Source organism: Alexandromys fortis, unplaced genomic scaffold (assembly GCF_014885135.2).
Source record: "Alexandromys fortis isolate MF-2015 unplaced genomic scaffold, M_Fortis_MF-2015_v1.1 scaffold_93, whole genome shotgun sequence".
NCBI lineage: Eukaryota > Metazoa > Chordata > Mammalia > Rodentia > Cricetidae > Alexandromys > Alexandromys fortis.
Window position 1 is genome coordinate 3460972 of NW_026067970.1, and position 18863 is coordinate 3479834.

The 18863-nt window shown below is 38.1% G+C and overlaps 1 protein-coding gene across 2 annotated transcripts in view; it reads left to right on the forward strand.

The window, feature by feature from the left end:
- The window catches only part of Tax1bp1 (Tax1 binding protein 1), a 62305-nt gene that overhangs the window by 6560 nt on the left and 36882 nt on the right, over positions 1-18863 (forward strand). For both annotated transcript variants that reach the window (XM_050155437.1, XM_050155438.1), the window contains exons 2-4: positions 961-1129; positions 10443-10545; positions 16311-16498. In XM_050155437.1, coding sequence (XP_050011394.1) covers positions 968-1129; positions 10443-10545; positions 16311-16498 — 453 coding nt within the window. In that variant the 5' untranslated portion in view covers positions 961-967. The remainder of the gene's footprint in view (positions 1-960; positions 1130-10442; positions 10546-16310; positions 16499-18863) is intronic.

Genomic DNA, 18863 nt, shown 5'->3' on the forward strand with positions numbered 1-18863 from the left:
TATTTATTTATTATGTATACAATAGTCTGTGTGTATGCCTGCAGGCCAGAAGAGGGCACCAGACCCCATTACAGATGGCTGTGAGCCACCATGTGGTTGCTGGGAATTGAACTCAGGACCTTTGGAAGAGCAGTCAATGCTCTTAACCACTGAGCCATCTCTCCAGCCTGTGAATTTGGTTTTGAGACAGATCTATTTTTTACTTTTAAACTCACTATAGCTTCCTAAATCATACTAGCTTTGTTTATTAAATTTTATTTTTGTATTTGACCACATTTTAAAGTAATAATTCTCATGTTTAAGACATGTAAATATATAAAATTAGAATTGACAACTATATTTGTGTGTGTGTGGTGCTGGGGGTGATCCTAGGGCCTCATACATAAGGAACAAGCTCTGGACCCACACTGAGTTGTTGAAATAAGAGCGGCAGGGCTTCGTCCCCAGCACCCCGGCCACCTGCTAGCTCATGCCCGAAATAACAACACACAAATTGTATTCTTTTAAACACTGCTTGTGCATTATATCTAGCCTCTTCTCGGCTAATTTTCGCACCTGGACTAGCCCATTTCTAATAATGTGTGTAAGCACCCCAAGGTACGCTTACCGGGAAGATTCTAGCCTCCATCCATCCTGGGTCGGAGCTGCCTGGGAGAGCGGAGCCTGGCGTCTCTGCTCCAGAGAGCAAAGCTGTCAAGTCTCTCCGGAAGCAGAGCAGAGTCTGAGCTTACTTCCTCTTCCTCCCAGCATCCTATTCTGTTTACTCCTCCCACCTATGTTTTAACCTATCAGGGCCAGCCAAGCAGTTTCTTTATTGCTTAACCAATGAAATCAACAGATTGATATATGACACTCCCACATCACTGAGTTGTATCCCAGTCCCAAAAGTTATATAGGTTTTTAAAGTGTAAGTTTATTCTTAGCTGACAGTGTTTAACTTGTATGAATTTTTCTTTTCAGATTCACAATGACATCCTTTCAAGAAGTCCCATTGCAGACTTCCAACTTTGCTCATGTCATCTTTCAAAATGTGGCTAAAAGTTACCTTCCTAATGCACACTTGGAGTGTCATTACACCTTAACTCCATATATCCATCCACATCCCAAAGACTGGGTTGGTATTTTCAAGGTAAGAAAAGCTTCTGAAAATGTTGTCTTCCTTGTAGGTTATTTTTATTTTATCTTTTTAGAAATTACTTTTATTTTGTTTGTGTGTGTGTGTGTGTATGTACGTCGGTGGGTATACATGCCATGGTTTGTGTCTAGTCAGAGGACGACTTAAAGGAGTTGGTTTACTCCTTCTACCATGTCTGTTTTAGGGATTGAACTCAGGTCATCAGGCTTGGAGGCTGGCACCTTTACGTGAGGAGACTTCCCTATAATCTGCATATTTTCTCCTTATACTAGCTTTCTTAACAAACACTATTACAATTTCAATTTTATGCCAGTAGTGGCACATGCCTTTAATCCCAGCACTCGGGAGGCAGAAGCAGATGGATCTCTGTGAGTTTGAGCCCAGCCTGGTCTACAGAGTGAATTCTAGGACAGACATCCAGGGCTACACAGAAAAACCCTGTCTTGAAAAACCAAAACCAACCAAACAAACAAACAAAAAGCCCAACTGCCCCCCCCCACAACCCAAAAGGTTCAGTTTTGTAAACATCACTGTGAAATACTGTAACACTGTACATTCATTTAAACACTGAAAATTTAATTCCGTAAGTTTTCTTCTCTGTACTTAAAAGACCCAATTTGGGTAAGATGTTTGTGAAAACTTGTAAGTGGAGACTGCTCTTTCATTCCCAACTACCCAGACCCGAATAATGACACAAAAATTATATTAATTACAACAGTGTTTTGCATATTAGCTCAGGCTTCTTATTAACTAGCTCTTACATCTTAAATTAACCCATTTCTATTATTTTATATTTTGCCACAAGGTTTGTGGGTGTTTTTTTTTTTACCTCTTGATCACATGGTGTCTGCTTCCTTTGGCAGCTACATGGCATCTTCTTGACTACCTACTCGGTATCTCTGGATTTTCCACCTGACTTTACTAAGACACTGGTCAAAACAACTTTATTCATTAACCAATAAAAGCAAGGCATATACAGAACGACATCCCACATCATCTCCCCTTTTCTGTCTAAACAAAAAGGAAGGTTTTAACTTTAATGTAGTAAAATTACATATAAATAACAGTTAACAAGCGAGAGTTACAGTTGTAATATTTAATCTATTTGTATAAGGCAAAAATTAAAGAAAATATTCTGTCTGTCTCATCTTTGTGAGTCTAAAGTTTTGCATCTAATTTATCTTTTATCATAACTAAGGAAAACTATTATCTGTCTTCAACTCCATCGAAGACTCCAGAAGGATATGATATTACCTAAGTAAACAGGAAGTGCCATTGTAAGCAATTTCTAAAACTCTAGAACTGACAGACATTTCTTACTGCCTGGATAGTTACCAGTTCTGTTATGTTGGGGCATCCATCTTCAGCCTACAGGCCCATAGTATCTGGCAGACTTTTTCATGAAGCAGGAAATTTGAAAGACAGTTTCACCTATATTGGCAGTTTGTCACTCACTTTCTTCTGTGTCCTACAGAATGTCTGACAGACTCTTTCATGAAGCAGGAACCCTGAAGAACTGTCTCACATTTTGGCTAGTTCAGAAGTCATTTTTCTGTGGGTACTGCATGTCCAGTTTATATAGCATACTGTTAAGTAGTCCAGGCAAGTTGAAGGCAAATTCCATGACAAGTTTCTTTAGTGCCCATCAGCCTCTTGAAGTAGATTGTTGTCGCCTGAAGCAGACATGTCTCATTGTTGAGAAAAAGTCTATGTTCTTAAAACCTTTTAAATGCCATATTCTGTAGGTCTTTGTTGTGTCAAACATTATTTATCTAACTGAAATGTATCTCTATATATCTAGAAAACCAAACATGACTATAAGTTTTGACTATTACAAATCTATACATTACATTTTTAAATAAGCTGCACAAACAATACATTAAACAAGAGCATAAATACATATATACAGTGTAACAAATCAACCATAAGTTTGTATCAATGGACCAAAGTCTATACCAATGTAAAGTATTCATTTCTATTTCATATTCACCTTTAAATGAAAACAAACATTTATAAAACAATCATTTTGGGAATTTGTAAATAGTTTAATCCAAGATTTCTCCTGCTGTTTGTTGGGCTAAGTATTTTTAGGGTTCATCGAGACTTTTGAAGGGGGTCTTGTTCTATCAAATCACATAACTTTGAAGGAATCCACATGATCTCATCTTTTGTGGAAACAAAAGCAGAATCTCTTTTCAAAGTAATATATCGTTAGACTCAAATTTTGAAGTCAAGATACCTTTAAAATATATTAGGTTAGTAGCCTTCAGAATCAGATGTTTTTCAGCAGCTAATTCATTAATAGTCAAGAAAATACAATAATATACATAATCCAGACTTTCTGTATATATTTCATCTTTATGTCTGCCTTAATTTATTTTACTCCTTTAATCTATGACTGTTTGTATGTATACTCTTTCTTCTCTCCTAAGCCTTTGTACATTTACCCAACTCTGTGATCCATTCAGAGGTCTTTGTCATCTGAATCTGTCTTATTGTGTATCTGTAATCAATTTCTGACCAGGAGAGTTTTTTTGTTTTTGTCTTTTCTTTTTTTTAAATGCTAAGCAGGCATGACTAGGATTAATGCTGCGTCTTTGCCTGTTGACTCCACCCCATCCATAATGGCAGAGGTGCTCACTGCCCCAGCTCCATGGGTGCAGCGGGTCTGTGTTGCCATTAAATAAGTGGTAGTACTCTTCTCACAAACCCCATTAACGTGCAGGACCTTCTGAATGAGCCAGAGCCATTTGTGTTGCCAGCATAGACCAGGAAACTGGCTCTTAAAGAAGCCAAGCCTCTGCTCACCTCCAGCAAAACTGAACCTATCTGAAAAAATGCGGCTGCTAAGAAGCTGTGCTTAACTCTTTCCTTTTGTGTCTAGAACTCCTTCCCAAACTCTCTCAGGTTTTATGTGGATGTAGTTACCTCACATTGGCACCATTTTTAAGCAGAGACTACTCTATCATTCCCAGCTGCCCAGATCTGAATAATCACATAAAAACTTTATTAATTACAACAGTTTGGCCTATTAGCTCAGGCTTCTTATTGACTAATTCTTACATCTTAAATTAACTCATTTCTGTTATTTTATATTTTACCATGAGGCTTGTGGTTTGTTAACCACTTGATTCTTGGACTGCTACATGGTGTTTTCTTGACTCCGCCTACTCTCTATATCTCTTTTTGAATTTCCTGCCTGACTTTACTCTGCTAAGCAATTGGCCAAAAGAGCTTTATTCATTAACCAATAAAAGCAACACATGTACAGAAGGACATCCCACATCAAAAACTTTTTAGACTCATTCTGTGTGTGCACAATCCCCAGTTTTCCGTACTGAGGATTGAACTTAGGGCTTCATGGGAAAGTACTGTACAAGGAGCTGCATCTTCAACTCAACAATCTTTTTTTTTTATTCTAAATTTTCTTTCATTCATTTCACACTTAAGAGGGAAAACCCACTCATTTCTTTAGATTCTCAAATTGTCTACTGTCTTTAGTCACCTGTGATTGATTTTGTGCAGCTATGTAGCCATGTAGTACCTCTTGTTATGTATCACTTAAATAATGCTCATACTGTAGTTGTCCTATTCTTAGGTGACTATTCCATTTTACTAGAGAGAACAGTAAATTCTTTGTTGGCTGGTTCATATAGTTATCACTGATTTTTCATAATATTTACTTGAAAATTATGCTTCAGTGGTTGCTGCTTTTGTATTCATGGTGCTGGAGGTTTTCTGTAATTTTCTGGCTCTTCGAAATGTAGTAGAGAACAAACACTGTCATGACTAGTGAAAGTAAACATACATTATGATTTCAAATTGAAATTTGGATTGAAATATGATTGTCTCATCTGTATAAATTAAGTAGCAAGAAAGAACAAGTTGGTACAAAAAAAAAAAGAAAGAAAGAAACCCTAAGACAACTACCATACATTTATTTTTATCAAGTGGTTTCTGGAGATCAAATTCAGGTCCTTGTTCTTGCAAGGCAAACCTTCTACCAACTGAGCTATTTCCTTGGCGCCTGTCAAGGTACTTTATAATGCAAACAAATGCCTGATAAATGAAATTCTTAGCTTGTTAGTAACACAATCCAAGGCATAGTGCAAATAATAAGAGTGGAAGAGAAGAAATTACAGCTGCATACATTTCTCAGCACAGTAGCAGGGACGTCAACAATATTTAGGTAGGGCAGTTCTATGCCCTGACATATGTGTGGCTACCTCGTTGATCAACAAACTGCGTGGAAACACACATTCATTTTAAAATAAAAAAAAGTGTAATTAAAAAAAAGTCTAGAAGTGAAAGTCCACCTGATGAAAGGCAGCAAAATCATATTTGCATCAAACAAGGTGTGCTTTCTTCTGGTGTTTTGAGACAAAGTCTACTCTGTACTTTAGAGTGGGCTGGAATTCTCTGTACACCTTAGGCTGCTCCAAAAAGACAATTCACCCTGCTTAACCCTTTCAAGGACTGGGATTACATGTATGGGCCACTGTACCTTATTGAATCCTTCATTCTTTGACACTCCTTAGTAGCTAGTTTGAGACTTACTTTATGTCCCTTAAGGCACCTCAGATTCCAAAACCAGAGCTATATAGTCATTGAAGCATTTTATGAAACTATAGTGTTAGTTTTGAATCTGTGTGAGATAGCAGTATTGAGGTAATAATACTGTTTAAGAACTGGGTTTCCTGAAAAAATAGGTCAGGTCAGAGAGAAATGTGATTGAAAGAGAGGGAAGGATTCCTAACAATGACACAGGCTGGAATTATAGGTGTAAACACAGTGCTGGGTTGAACCTTAAATTTTTTCCCACTAACATTTAGTGACTTTTCTGTGTGTGTGTATTTTGCCTTTATGTATGTGAATTACAATTTTGCCTGATGCCTGAAGAGAACAGGAGGGGGATCAGATCCCATGGAACTGAGTTATAGAAGGTTGTGAGCCACCATGTGGGTACTGCAAACTGATCCTGGTCCCTGTAAGAGCAGCAAGTGCTCTTAACCACCGAGCCTTTTTCCAGCTCTCTTTTTGTTTTTTTTTTTTTTTTTTTTTTGAGACAAGATGCCTGAACCAGCTTCGGGCTCACTCTCCAGCTCTGACTCACTTTGTCTGCCTCCCAAGTGCGCTCCTACTTGGGAGGTAGAAGCAGAGGATCAGGAGTTCAAGGCCAAGCTTCAGTTATGTAGCAAGTTTGAGGCCAGTATGAGACCTTCTCCTTAAATATGGAGTCGGGTATTGAAGATGATGAAGTCTTAACCAAGACTAAGGCTGAAGTTGTGGATGATGGCTTTTGTAAAACCCAGAGGTAAAGCCAAGGGTGTCAGTGGCCAAGTTCTGTTAACTAGCTCTCATTACCCCCACTTTGAGTGCATGCTTGAGCACGTATTGCCAAGAATCACAGGTTCAGCCCACAAAATGCCAAGGTCCAGCGCCCAGGTTTTTGCTCCAACCCCAGCTCAGGCTTCCAAAGGTGCTTAGGCCTCCATGTGAAGATCTCTGCCATTTATTTTGAGGAGTCTTGTGCTGTTTCCACAAATCAACCTGCTTTGTAGAGACAATCAAAATTAATTGCTGTGGAGAGTAGATCTAAAACTGCTTGTTTTATGTCTTCTCAAAACCTTTTGTTGGAGCTGGGTGGTAATGGCCTATGCCTTTAATCCCAGCTTCCAGAGCTAGTTCCAGGACAGTCTCCAAAACTACAGAGGAACTCTGTCTTGAAAAACCAAAATCAAATCAAGACAAAACAAAACAAAAAAAAAATCTTTTGTTGGAAGAAGTGATATAAGCCATCCATAATAGTATGATAGAGGTGCCCTCTGCATTGTATGTTTTGGCTGAGAAATCTGCAGGGATTCTTACAGGACATCCCTTGTGTGACATCTTACTTTCCTCTGCTCAGAAGACCTTTGACAGCTCAATAATGTTTCTTTTTGAACTTATCTTAGTTAAAGAATAATTAGAGCCTGTTTTGTTTTGTTTCGTTATATACTAGATCTTTCTATGTAGTTCATACTGTCCTCAAACTCACTGTAGCTCAGGCAACCTCAGCCTCTCAAATTCTGGAACTTTATTAGACCACCGTGTTTTACTATTTTGAAATTTTTAATTTGCTCATTTCCTTTTTCATATACTGTAAGTTTCAGCTGCTACTTGCACAAATACGCTAAGACTCTGTTTCTTTCTAGAACTTCTCAATGAATATAATCTTGCTTGTTTGTTTGTGAGTCTTATAGTATTATTGCCTAGGTTGGCCAAGAATTCACAATCTTTTTCTCAGCCTCATTAGTCATGGGGTTAAAGCACCCTATTTGCTGTTTTTATTAATAAGCTCCTTATGCTCAACTCCTTTTTTCATATCCCTTTTTATTCCCCTGACTCAGTTATTAAAATTGTATTTACTTTTAGTTAATTTTATGTGTACATGTGTGCTGGTGCCACTGTGTATGTGTAGAGAGGACAATTTTCAGAAATCCTATCTTACCGTGTGGGTCTCAGTGATTGGGTTGTCAGGTTTGGTGGCACACCTTTTACCCATTGAACTATCTCTCTGAACCTTATTTCCCCCCATCCCCCAGGGTCTTTGTCTGGCGTGGTGGCACTCACCTTTAATCTCAGCCCTCAGTAGGTAAAGGCAGGTGGATCTCTGAGTTCTAGGATTGCCTGTTCTATACTGAGTTCCAGAACAGCCAGGGTTGTGTAGAGAGACCCTGGCTCGAAACAAAAACAAAATAAAAGACTGTCTTAATGCAGCCTACATAGGAGGGCACATATTGCTGTGTAGTTGATGTTGGGCCAAGCTTTTAGAATCTTTATTCTGCTTAAGTCAGTTGTGGAAATCCTCTTGTGAATTTTTCAATTGAGTTATTGTATTCCCCATCTCCATAGGTGACTGACTGACTGTCTCTGCCTCTTTCTCTTTGTTATACTTCATTGTTTTTGTAGAGTTGATTACTATATAGTTTTTTGGGAGTGCACTGAACTTCATTAAAAAATTATTTTGGATTGTTGGTCAGATAATACATTAAACTCTATTTCTTGAGGTTATTTCAGCTTAATGTTGTGTCTTAAGATTTATTTTCTTCCTTTGGACCTCCCATTCTTCAGAAGAATTTTCCCATTTTGTGGATTCCATAAAGTAGCCTCCTCTTTGATCCATCTAGGCTTGTTTTGTGCAGGAATGATTTGCACCATATACTCTGCCCAAAGGTTGTTAAGTCTTTTACTGGGATGTGTTGTGGCCCCTTTGTGCAAATTCCCGACCAGAAAGCATTGCCTGTTTCAAGACTTTTGTTCTCTTTCTCCCTCTTGTGTCTCTCTGTGGTACTGCATGTTCCCTGTTGCAACGGGCTGTTGAACAGTCCCTTACCCAGTGCTTAGGCACCCAAAGTATCCTGGTTTTGTCAGTACCAAGTTAGGTGAGGCCCAGACTTGCACAGTCCATCACAAAGTCAAAATGTTAGGTGCATGTCCCACCCTTTCTCGACCCCTACAGTTGTGCCTACTGAGGGGAAAGACCTCTGTGGTTGTTAGAAAACAATTCTTTTTTTGTTCTGCAGTGTGGCTATTCTTGAACTTTAGCTCGCCTGCAGTGCTTGATTTTGTAATGAGCGTTTGGAGTCCTCTCAAAGGATTTTCTGGATTATGCCCTGTTAAATCTCTGGCTGCCTGGGAGCAGAGTGTGGCTGTTAAGTCTCCTCCGTGTTACTGCACTTTGACTTTCACTCACTGGGTAAAGGGTGATTTTTGAAACAGTTTGTGTTTTTCTCAGTGAAGACAAAAGAGAACCATTTTTTGCTCTGTCTTATTTAATTCTGTCAGGAATTAAATACTCATCGTGCCAGTATTGGAAGGAAAGAGGTGGAGTTCAAAAGTTATAAAGAGCCCTCTATCCTGTCAGGAAAAGAGTGAGGAGCACGGCAGTGGTTAAGAGCTTTGAACTTTAAGTTCAGATTTAGTTAGCTCTCATTAATAGAACACAGCTCAATATTATTTTGTCTGTAAACTGAGGTTAATCAAAATTGTAGGACGTGGTGTTGGTGAAGATAGCTCATAAAATAACACCAAGGTAGGCAGCCTGAGTTCAGTCCCCAGAAGGAAAGATGTTTGGTGGTATGTGTACACAAGCGCATTTGTGTATACAAACACACATCCATACACTAAAGAGAGCCTAGGGAAATCCTAGAATATGTAATCTAAGGCTGTGTTGGATGTATAGTTTTATTTAATGTTGCTAACAATGTACTTGCTTTAAACTTATCTCTAATTATACTGTATAATTTTTTAGAAAACATAATTTGAAATCTGTAGTGTATATATTTAAGTTGAAAATATTACATGTATTTAATTTCATTATCTATTTGTTGTGTGTGGTACTGGATTATGTAAGGACATTTCTCATGAGTGCACAATGTGCTTAGAACATCTTTTCTTGTGTACCTCCAGGCTGAAAATGTTGTTAGGTGAAAATATGTTATTAGTAGGTGGTGTAAATGATCTCTAAGAATGTAATTACTCCTTCTATCCAATATTTATAAATTGCTTCTAGGCAAAACTTGCGTAGGTGAGAGATCAGTGGATTTAAGTTACAGGAAAGTGTCTACATTAAAAAAAAAAAAACAAGAAAAGCAAATAACAATAACAGAGCCCCAAGTAGACCCTAAATATGAAGTATAAAGCAATAAGTTACTAAAAGTCCACGGGGTGGGGGCTACGAAGATGTCTTAACCAGTAAATTGCCATAGTTGACCTGAATTTGGATCCTTAGCACCCATGTCATAAAGCTGGGTCTATATGTCTGTAATCCCTATGTTGGGCAGACAGAGACAAAAGGACGTCTAGGGTTTGCTGACCAGCTAGTTTAGCCAAATTGGTGAGCTTCAGGATCAGCGAGAGACCTTGTCTCATAAATCAAGGTGGAGAGCAATTGAGGAAGACACTCAACATTGACCTCTGGCCTCTCTATGCTTACATGTACACCTCTGCACACAACACTCACACAAATCTACTGTGTCTAGTGGCATAAATATTTTAAATAAAACAGAAGACTTTGTGTGTGGATGTGAATTGTCTTGGAGAAATTAGATAGCATTTGAATATATAGTAGAAACGTCATTCAATTTATGTAAATTGTTGCAGCTTTGGGTCACAGTTTAATAAATCAAAATTGGACACACCTGTTAACAACTGTAGATTTGTAAGCGTTAAATACATATTTTAACTTTAGGATGTAATACAATTGCTGTATCTAGCTAATATTAAGATATTTACTCAAATCCCATGTTAAATTTTTCTCCTTTAGGTTGGCTGGAGTACTGCTCGTGATTATTACACATTTTTATGGTCTCCTATGCCTGAACATTATGTGGAAGGATCAACTGTCAATTGTGTACTCGCATTTCAAGGTAAGAGCTAAAAACTGAAGGGCTTGATCAAGCTAGCTGCCTGTATTATTGTTGTTTGTTTCAGGCGTGTCTAAACGACTGTCTTTGTTGAGTGAAAATCAGGTGACTGTAAATACCAAATGTAGGGCACACAGTGTTTTCATAGCTCCTCAGAATGCCTTTCTTTTTTAAATGAAGCAAACTCGAAATTTCTTAAGAAAAGGTTTTGATATATGTCTTAACTAGGGTTACCATTGCTGTGAAGAGACCATGGCCACGGCAACTCTTAAAAAGAAAACATGTAATGTGGTGGCTTGCTTACAGTTAGAGGTTCAGTCCATCATGACAGAGAACATGGCGGCATGTAGGCAGGCACGGTGCATGGTTCTTACATCTTACAGCCAACATGACGTAGACTGAATTGTTGCACTGAAGTCACCCTTGAGAAAAAAAGACCTCAGTGCCCACCCCACAATGACGCACTTCCTCCAACAAGACCACACCTCTGTTGGGGGCCATTTTCTTTCAGATCACCACAATACAACACAATTTATATTTAAGTATTAAGAAGCAAAGGGAGACAAGTAAGAGGAAAGAAGTCTATTTTTCTCACACAAAAGCCGAGGATTGTGCACTACTAGGGAAAAGTATCGACCAAGGATGAAGTTCAAGTTGCCCCAATACTCATTCATTTCTACTTTGAAAAGACCCTTTCATTTATTCCAGCTTTTGACTTGTCACTTATATCTGTGAGGGACATAAAGCTAGCGTGCCCTTCTTTCAGGGCTGTTGTCTTCTTCTTTCTGGCTCCTTTGGGATTAGTAGTTCGTAGGAATGTGTATCCGTGGCTTTAACAAGTCCACTATTGTGTTTACTAGCAGCAGCTTAGAAGAAAAGGAATATGACTTTATTTATGCACTGAGGAACAGTTCCTGAGAGACTGATCGTGGGTCCTTAGACCAAAGTTACTCTCAGTGAGAATAAAAGGTTTTATTGTGCTATGATTGTGCTCTAGATGGACTATAGATAAGGAACATGTACTATGTGTCTCAGAAGATAGGATAAAAGGACTTATCTGTCTTTTCTATTGCTCTATTGTGAGCAAAGCAGCTACAAGAATTCATTTTGGGGGCTTACAGTTTCAGAGAGAGAGAGCTCCCATGATCATCATGTGTATAGAATGGTAGCAAGCATAGCACTGAGACAACACAAGGCAGAGAGAGCTAACTGGGAATGGCATGCCCACAGTGACACAACTCCTCCAATAAAGTCACATTTCCTAATCCTTCCCAAATGGTTCTGTCAGTTGAAGACCAAACATGTAGATACATGAGCATATGGGGGCCATATTCAGACTACCAGAGTCACACACTACATGTATACACACACATGCAGAGAGGGAGAAAGAGAATAGGAATGAATATGTGTTGGGTTTTTGCTGTAGCCAAGGCTAGCCATAGACTTGTGATCTTCCTGCTCAGCCTCCTGAGTGCTGCTGGGGTTTATAGGCATGTAACACCATGCCTGGCTAAGCTGGAACTCAGATAAAAAATGTATGACATGGGCCTGTAATACTAGAACTTCACAGTTAAGTGGGAAGTGGATTCAGAAGTCAGAAACTTGAGCCCTGCCTCTAAATACAAGGTGGAAGAAGAGAGCCAACTCAAAACACACATTCACAGGCTCCCCCCCCCCCAAAGTATAACATTTGTAGTATTAATAAAGACAAGACTTGGGTTCTCAACTGTTATTTAGGGGCTGGGAGTGTAGCCTAACTCTGAGTTCAGTGCTCCACACTTGCCATCAGTCAGAAACACGTTTATGTCTCTAGTTAACCTTTTTTTTTTTTTTTTTTTTAAATTTTAGAGACAGGGTTTCTCCGTAGCTTTTTTGGTTCCTGTCCTGGAACTAGCTCTTGTAGACCAGGCTGGCCTCGAACTCACAGAGATCCGCCTGCCTCTGCCTCCCGAGTGCTGGGACCAAAGGCGTGCGCCACCACCGCCCAGCCTCTAGTTAATCTTTTAGTGTGTGTATGTATATGTATATGTATATGTATATATATATATATATACTTTAACAAATTCTATGTAACATTTCAATTTATGAAATACTATTTTTGAAGATTTATTCATCTATTTATGTATATGAGCGCTCTGTCTTTATGCACACCTTTGTGCACACTAGAAGAGGAAATCTAATCCCATTATAGATGATTGTGAGCCTCCATATGGCTTCTGGGAATTGAACTGAGGACCTCTAGAAGAGCATTCAAGTCCTCTTAACCGCTGAGCCATCTCTCCAGGCCCTATATACAGACTCTTTTAGATGATCAAATTTAAACATGTGCTAGAGCTCGTTTTGTTACATTTCATTTTTTTTTCTTAAAAGATGTAAATTTATTTCTGTTCGATCTGTCATCCTTACCCCCACTCTCCAACAGGGTTTCTCTGTGTAGACCTGGCTGCCTTAGAATTCAACTCTGTACACCAGGCTGGCCTCAAACTCAGAGATACACCTGCCTGGTGTGTACTGCCACTGACTGACCCTCTGTCTTTACTGTGAATTTTTTTTTAAAAAAATTACTTAAGTGAATTTGTTCTAGTGGCTAATACACTTATTAGTGACTTAACAAATATGCCAAACACATCCAATTTATTTGTCTTTACTTGAAGACATTTTCCTGGATGCCAAGCACAGGAACAGTAAAGAAGTTTTACAAATTCAGTGGTGTTTTTAGTTTGAGTTCTATGTGTGTTTTACTGAAGACTGATGTCACATTACAGACTGACTTATTTTTTTACTTGGTTGTACTTAAATTGTAGCACTGATTGAATACATTTATTTGAAAAACTTTTAAAGAAGATTATTTTAGGTAGTTTTTTTAAGTCATTATACAAGAATGTCATCTATATTGTAGGATTTTTCTTTTAAATTTTTTTTAAAAAATCATTAAACTATGTTTGTGTGTGTATGTCTGTTGAAAACATGGAGCAGTCAGAAAACAACTTAGAGGAATTGATTTACTCCTAATATATGGGCATTGGGATTGAACTCAGGTTGTCAGGCTTGGTGGATAGTACCTTTATTAACTGAGCCATGATTCTGGCCCTTTTTGTTTTAAAGGTTGATTTAATTTTCTGTGTGTAGATGTTTTGCCTGCATATAGGTCTATGTGTCCAGGTGAGTAATTGGTATCCAGAAACCAGAAGAAGAAGATACTGAATCTCATGTAACTGGAGTTAGAGATGGTTATGAACTACCATGTGGGGGCTGGGAACTGAGTCCATGTTCTCTGCAAGAGCAGCAAGTGATTTTAGCCAGTTGCTGAGTTGTAATACTTTTAATTAAACCACACATTTTGCTTGGGTATTAGCAGTGTTTCCATTGATGTTCCCTTCCTGCTGACCAACCCTAACCCCATATTGCATATATTTGTCAAATCTTAATCTCCTTGGTGTCTTGTCATCTTTGAGGATTACCCTTGAGTGTGTCTCATTTGGGATTAATTTGCTGTTTTCTCACGGTAATACAAAGATCACACATTATGGGGGGAGGGTGTCATAGTCTCTGCAATGTGTCTGAGAGTGCTTATACACTTATTGCTGCTGGTGTTCATCAGATCATTGATGCCGTCTGGACTCTGCTACCTTAAAGTTAGTAGTTTTCTCTTTGTAATGAAACAATGTTATGGAGTGAGCTACTTTAAAACTATGAAAATATCTTGCTTCTCTTTATGTTTCAGCCACAAATTTCAGTATCCCTCAGTACATTTTTTTATAAGAGCTATTATTGTGTTTACTAAGAAATGCACACAGTTTGTACCTTAATTAAAATTATGTTAGAGTTATCCTTTTCTGTGAACTCATTTTTTTTTTTTTTTTAAGAAATAGAGCCTGATACTAATTTTAAAGATTGTACTCTTTAAAGTAGTAAAGTAGTTAGTTGTTGAAATTGTTCTGGTGTTGGCCCTTAGAGCCTTCAGGTTGGGTGCCATTTTTTTCCTGCTATGCCCTTTTATTCTTTCAAAAATGTTTTTGAGGGTCAGCAAGATGATGAAGCAAGTAAAGAATCTGATGGCTAAGTTTGCTTCCTGGGACTCACATGGTAGGAGAGAAAGGACTCCTGGAGGTTGTCCTCTGACCACCACATGCTCTTCACACAAATACATAAATGCAATTCAATTTTTTTTTTCTTCCCCGAGATTGGGTTTCTCAGTAGCTTTGGAGCCTGTCTTGGAATTAGCTCTTGTAGAGCAGGCTGGCCCCAAACTCACAGATATTTGCCTGCCTCTGCCTACTGAGTGCTGGAATGAAAGGCTTGTGCCACCACCACCTGGCTAATTCAAATGTATTTTAAGGCCTAATTTTGCTAAAATTAAAGTGAAGTAAGTATAATATTAATGTATTTAAAAATTTTAGGACATAAATTAGTAGGTATAGATTTTAGATTTGGGGGTAGTTCCTGTAAATATACTCATCTTTGTGTCTTCCTTTGTATAAGTCACTGTGAGTCTAGGATTCATTCATTCATGTCTACTATATTCACTTAAATATGCATCTGCCCCTCAGTGTGTACATTTGTCGTCAATGTTTTGGAGATCTAAGATATAAGCGTGTACAAAGCTGGGTGTGGTGGCACGAGGAAGTATTTTCCAGCTATATGGGAAGCAGTGCAGAAGGATTATAAGTTTGAAGCCATGTCTTTACATCTTTTTTTGAAGGATTTAGGATGTAACTCAGTGGTAAAGCACTTGCTTAGCTTGAGTTGAGGCCCAGGTTCAATTTCTAATGCCCCCTAGCCTCCCTATTCCCAAAGGCGTGTACTTTGTAAATAGTAATGTCGAGTATAGAATTGAAGGTTTCTTTAGGTAAAAAGAAAATTTGTGTGATATTTAAAGAGATGAACATTAATTTTTAATTAGGACAGTCCAGCAAAATTTCAAAGGGAGGGTACAAATTGAAAGAGAAGAAACTAAGTATCAAACATGTTATTTTTCATATAGTAATGTTATAAACACATCTGTAGAGCTAAAGAACTTAGATGGCTTCATTCATATCCTAAATAGAGCTCTGAAGTTGCAGATCTTATTTTTCTTGTGCTGCACCCATGGACTTTGTCATTTCTTTTGCATTTACACAGTTCACATATGTAGCATATTCCTATAGTTAATATTTTTTTTTACATCAATGAATGTCAAATTGGAGGGAACATTTCTTAAATCGTGTATTCCTGAGTCCCATTCCCTATCCTTAGATTTTTATTTGGTCTTCCTTTCTCCATCCAGCCTCTTTATCATTTTGAAATACAGATTTGACTCCTTTGAGTTGATTTTGCCATAATTAGGATATGGGAGAATGGCTGGAGAGATGGCTCAGTGGTTAAGAACACTTATTGCTCTTGCAGAAGACCCAGGTTTAGCTTATAGTTCCCATGTGGCAACTCACAACCATCTGTGTAACTCCAGTGCCTGTGGATCTGATGCTGCCTGACCTCTGCAGCTACCACCAATGCAGGTGGTACACAGACATACACACAGACAAAACACCCATACACACCAATAAAAAAATGAATAAAGAGTAGATAAAGGGGAATGGGTATGTATGCTTATATCTAAGAGATAAAACTTTGGAGTATGTTTGAGAAGAAAGAGTGTAGCTCAGACTGATACATTTGTGACTAGGACTCATTTTAAATATGTTTATTATAATAGAATGAGATGAAGGTATTGTTAGTAAATAAACATTTTATAATAGTAAGTTTAATAATTTTTGTTACCCACCTCTTAGGATATTACCTTCCAAATGATGATGGAGAATTTTATCAGTTCTGTTACGTCACCCATAAGGGTGAAATTCGTGGAGCAAGTACTCCTTTCCAGTTTCGAGCTGCTTCTCCAGTTGAAGAGCTCCTCACTATGGAAGATGAAGGAAATTCTGATATGTTGGTGGTGACCACAAAAGCTGGCCTTCTTGAGGTGAGCACCTGCAGTGAGGCGTAGAGCTCGCCTTGACTGGCATTGTGAGACTTTTCAAGTTACGCCAATAGGGGCTACTAGAAGCAAATGTTTTAAAACTAAAATTATAAGTGAATACACATATAGAGGCCTGAAGTCATGGTTGACTCTTCCTCAGTCTCTCTCAAGCTTAACTTTTTGAGACAGGGGTTCCCATTGAACTTGGAGTTTGCCAACTGGGCTAGACTAGTTGGCGGGGCTAGTCTTTTGGTCAGATTTTTTTTGTGGTTCCATAGGCATTGTCAGATGAGTAACAAGAAGGTTTAGGGCTTGAAGATACCCTGTGATTGTAGCTAGTGTAGTAGGAAAGCCTTGGAGAGCTCTTAGACCAGGTCTCTCATCCTGTTCCCTCGCCCTGAGCTTTCTTCAGGTGGCCTCAATCTTGTTTGATTGCTGAATTCTTCAGATTTAGGGATGGGGCTGTCTGGGAGAGTGCAGTGAAGCAGTACATCCTACTATAACTTTCATTTTGAAACGGTGCTGTTTCACTGGTTTAATGATGCCATACGTTTTAGTTTTTAAGTAACTACTAAGTGAGAATAAAATCTTTTTTAAGATCACATTTCTACTTTATACCTGAAAGCTAGACGGCTGCTTAAAATAATGTGATTATTTTAGTCCTTTTATTATGAAAATAGCATTCTAGATTGGTTCACTATATTTTTTGTCAATTACATCTGCCTTTCATGTATTGCTGGTGATTGGTTTTTCTTTATAGACAGATGAATCTTTAAAAACAGATACCATATACTTTTGATTTTTTTCCTTGTTTACGTTTAAGAACTGAGACTAGAAAAGGAAAGTCAAGAGGTTACTGTCACACACTGTCTTCTGTCGTCAGGCTTTCCCAAGACAGTCCATCCAGGGGTTAGAAGGAGTCAGTGGTCTTTCACTGTGAATTCTTCATCTCTCTCCTTCCTTGTCATAGAAATTCCTCTTTTATCTAAATAAATGCAGCTTTTATAGGGTGCCGGAGATATTTTGTAGTGACCACTGCCTCTGATCAGGTTTTTAGCCTGGTATTTGAACACTAGTCAGGGTACTAACATAAACCCTGCCCTCTGAGTGCAGTTAGCATTAATACGTGGGTTTTGAGTACTTGTCAGACCACCCTTCTCTGAAGCCCTGCGTGTGAGGGGCATTTTGCTGCCTATGTCTCTGGAGAGTTTTCTCTAATTGGGACACAGCCCAGGTTTCTTGCACTTTTTCTTTGTTCCACAAAGGCTGTGCTATAAAGAAAATTTTAATTGCTGCCTCTTCGGAAATGTTTCTGAGATAAAAATGGTTTTGTTTTCTGACAAGTCCTTTTAGGATTCTACATTAATTGGTATCTTTAATGATTTTTTTGAACACTGTAAATTAAAAGTGATTAATGAGAAATAGTCTTAGAACTTGTGGACCTGGATTGAATAATAGCCCCCCCAAAAAAGATTTTAGGGGTCATAAGGGCTGTTGGACTAAGGGATATCTATTGGGTGATAAAATTATTGTAATTTTCTTAGCTCCAGTCACAGGAGTGGTTGGAAAGGAGACTGCATTTATTACAGGTGCTTGCTCTGAGGTACTTAGGGGTGGAGTGGCCAGAATTTTGTTTGGGACAGTTTAGCAAAATAAAATAAAATTACATAAACTAATGAATATAATACAAGCCAGATGTGGTGGCACATTACATTATCTCTGTATTTCCGGGCTTTGGGAAGCAAAAGTGGGAGACAGAGGTTTAGGCAAAGAATGAAATGAGAAACACGGTAGCACATTAGTGATGATTAGTGAATTCACTGTATGTGTTCTTAAAAAGATTTCAAAGTAGAAATTTGGGAGCAGAAAATAGATGTATGTAGTTTTTTCGTTTCCCATCTAAGTACTAACTGTACTCAACCCTCCTTAGTTTCTGAGATCAGAAGCGATCTGGAACATAGACAATTTGGGTACTTAAACCAAAAAAGAAAAAAAAAAGCTGTTAGGGATTAAATCCAGGACTTTGATACATGTTTGGCAATTTGTGGAACTCATATCTCCAGACCTAGATTTATGTTAATTTTAGTTAATTTATACTCTTTAAAATTTTCCTGCTAAGCTTTTGTAAATCCTTCATGAAATGTTAAAAATTAATCACTGAAGAAGTTTGATTCTGATAATTATTTTATTGTACTAGGTGAAGATGATCATAAATAATTTCTAATCTGCTAGAAAGTTTTGAATGGATTTAATGCCAAATTAATAATGGTATTAACCCTTAGGATTTATGTACTTGCTTGGTCTTAACTTTCCACTGGCTTATTGGATATCATATATTACAGATAATTTTCAATATGTATAAAATTTG